The sequence below is a fragment of the Amblyraja radiata genome, chromosome 2, assembly GCF_010909765.2.
Source record: "Amblyraja radiata isolate CabotCenter1 chromosome 2, sAmbRad1.1.pri, whole genome shotgun sequence".
Classification (NCBI taxonomy): domain Eukaryota; kingdom Metazoa; phylum Chordata; class Chondrichthyes; order Rajiformes; family Rajidae; genus Amblyraja; species Amblyraja radiata.
Window position 1 is genome coordinate 144,405,792 of NC_045957.1, and position 1,350 is coordinate 144,407,141.

At 60.7% G+C, this 1,350-nt stretch overlaps 1 protein-coding gene across 1 annotated transcript in view; it reads right to left on the minus strand.

Moving 5' to 3' along the window:
- pdcd6 (programmed cell death 6) overlaps positions 1–1,257 on the minus strand; it is a 33,475-nt gene extending 32,218 nt beyond the window's left edge. Inside the window, exon 1 of the mRNA XM_033016742.1 lies at positions 1,035–1,257. Within this exon, the coding sequence (XP_032872633.1) occupies positions 1,035–1,141 (107 nt within the window). The 5' untranslated portion in view covers positions 1,142–1,257. The remainder of the gene's footprint in view (positions 1–1,034) is intronic.
- Between the last annotated feature and the right edge of the window lie 93 nt (positions 1,258–1,350).

Below are 1,350 nucleotides of genomic sequence, written 5' to 3' on the forward strand. Positions count from 1 at the left end.
CTCCTCCTCCGTGTCCACATAGTAACCCTACACCTTCTCCTCCCCAGTGCCCCCGCCACATCAACACCTCTTCCCCAGTGCCCGTAACATCAACCTCTTCCTCTATGCCCCCACAGTCCACCACCTCATCCTCCTTCCCAGTCTTCCCACCATCCCTGACGCCAGTATCTCTGCCAAACCACCACTTCCTCCTCCTCCCTAGTGCCCACTGCTCTTCCCCTCGTTGAGTGTCCCCTATCCCACACCCCCCCCCCTTCCCTCTAGGAATGTCCTCCTACTACCCCTTCCCCTCTAGGAGTCATATTACCCCCCCCCCCCCTAGGAGTGTCCCCCTACCCCTCCCCCCTTCCCTCCAGGAGTGTCCCCCTACCCCCCTCCCCTCCAGGAGTGTCTCCCTCCCCTCTAGGAGTGTTCCCCTCCCCCTCCCCTCCAGGAGTGTCCCCCTACCCCCCGAGTGTCCTTCTACTCCCCCCTCCCCTCTAGGAGTCATATTAACCCCCCTCCCCTCCAGGAGTTAATAATAATAATATATTTTATTGTCATTGCACGTCAGCGCAACGAGATTTAGTATGCAGCTCCAACCGATGAAAAAGAAAAGTAAAATAAATAAATAAGCTGTGTGTCGTGGCCATCCGAGGGAGACAGTCCAGGGGGGGTGGGGGGCACTCAGCAGGGCCGGTTCAGAGCCGCTTTAGCTCTTGGAATAAAGTTGTTTCTGAGTGTCCCTCTACCCTCCTCCCCTACATGACTATCCCCTACCCCCCACCCCCTGGACTATTATCCTCCTCCCCACACCACCCAAAGTGGCCCCACTGTCTCCCTTCTTCCCCCTGTGGCCCCCCTCTTCCTCCTTGTGGTCGGTCCCTCTCCAGTGGTCTCCGCCACCCCCCTCCTCTCCTTCTCCTCCCTCTCCTTCTCCCCCCCCCCAGTCTCCAACCGTGTCTCCACATCTCAACTTCTCACGGCGCCCAGCGTCCCCGTCCCGTGGCCCCACCTCCCTCCCCGGTGTCCCCCCTCCCCGGGCGGTCCGGTACCTCTGGAAGATGGACAAGAGGACGTTCTGGTCGCAGGCGCCGCTGTTGTGTTGTTGCTGCTGCTGCTGTTGCTGCTGTTGTTGCTGCGGCCGGTATTGATAAGCCATCGCTCGGAACAACAACCAGCTCTCGCTGCCAACGGCTCTCGCGCCGCGCGCTCCACACCAGCACTTCCGCCTAAAGATCTATAGCTATAGGATCTTTGCTTCCGCCAGCGTCGCGTCAGCGTCAGCCCCGGCCCGGCCCACGCGCAGTCACGTGGTGCGTCAACCCGGCCCACACACCGTCACGTGATGCGTCAACCCGGCCCACGCGC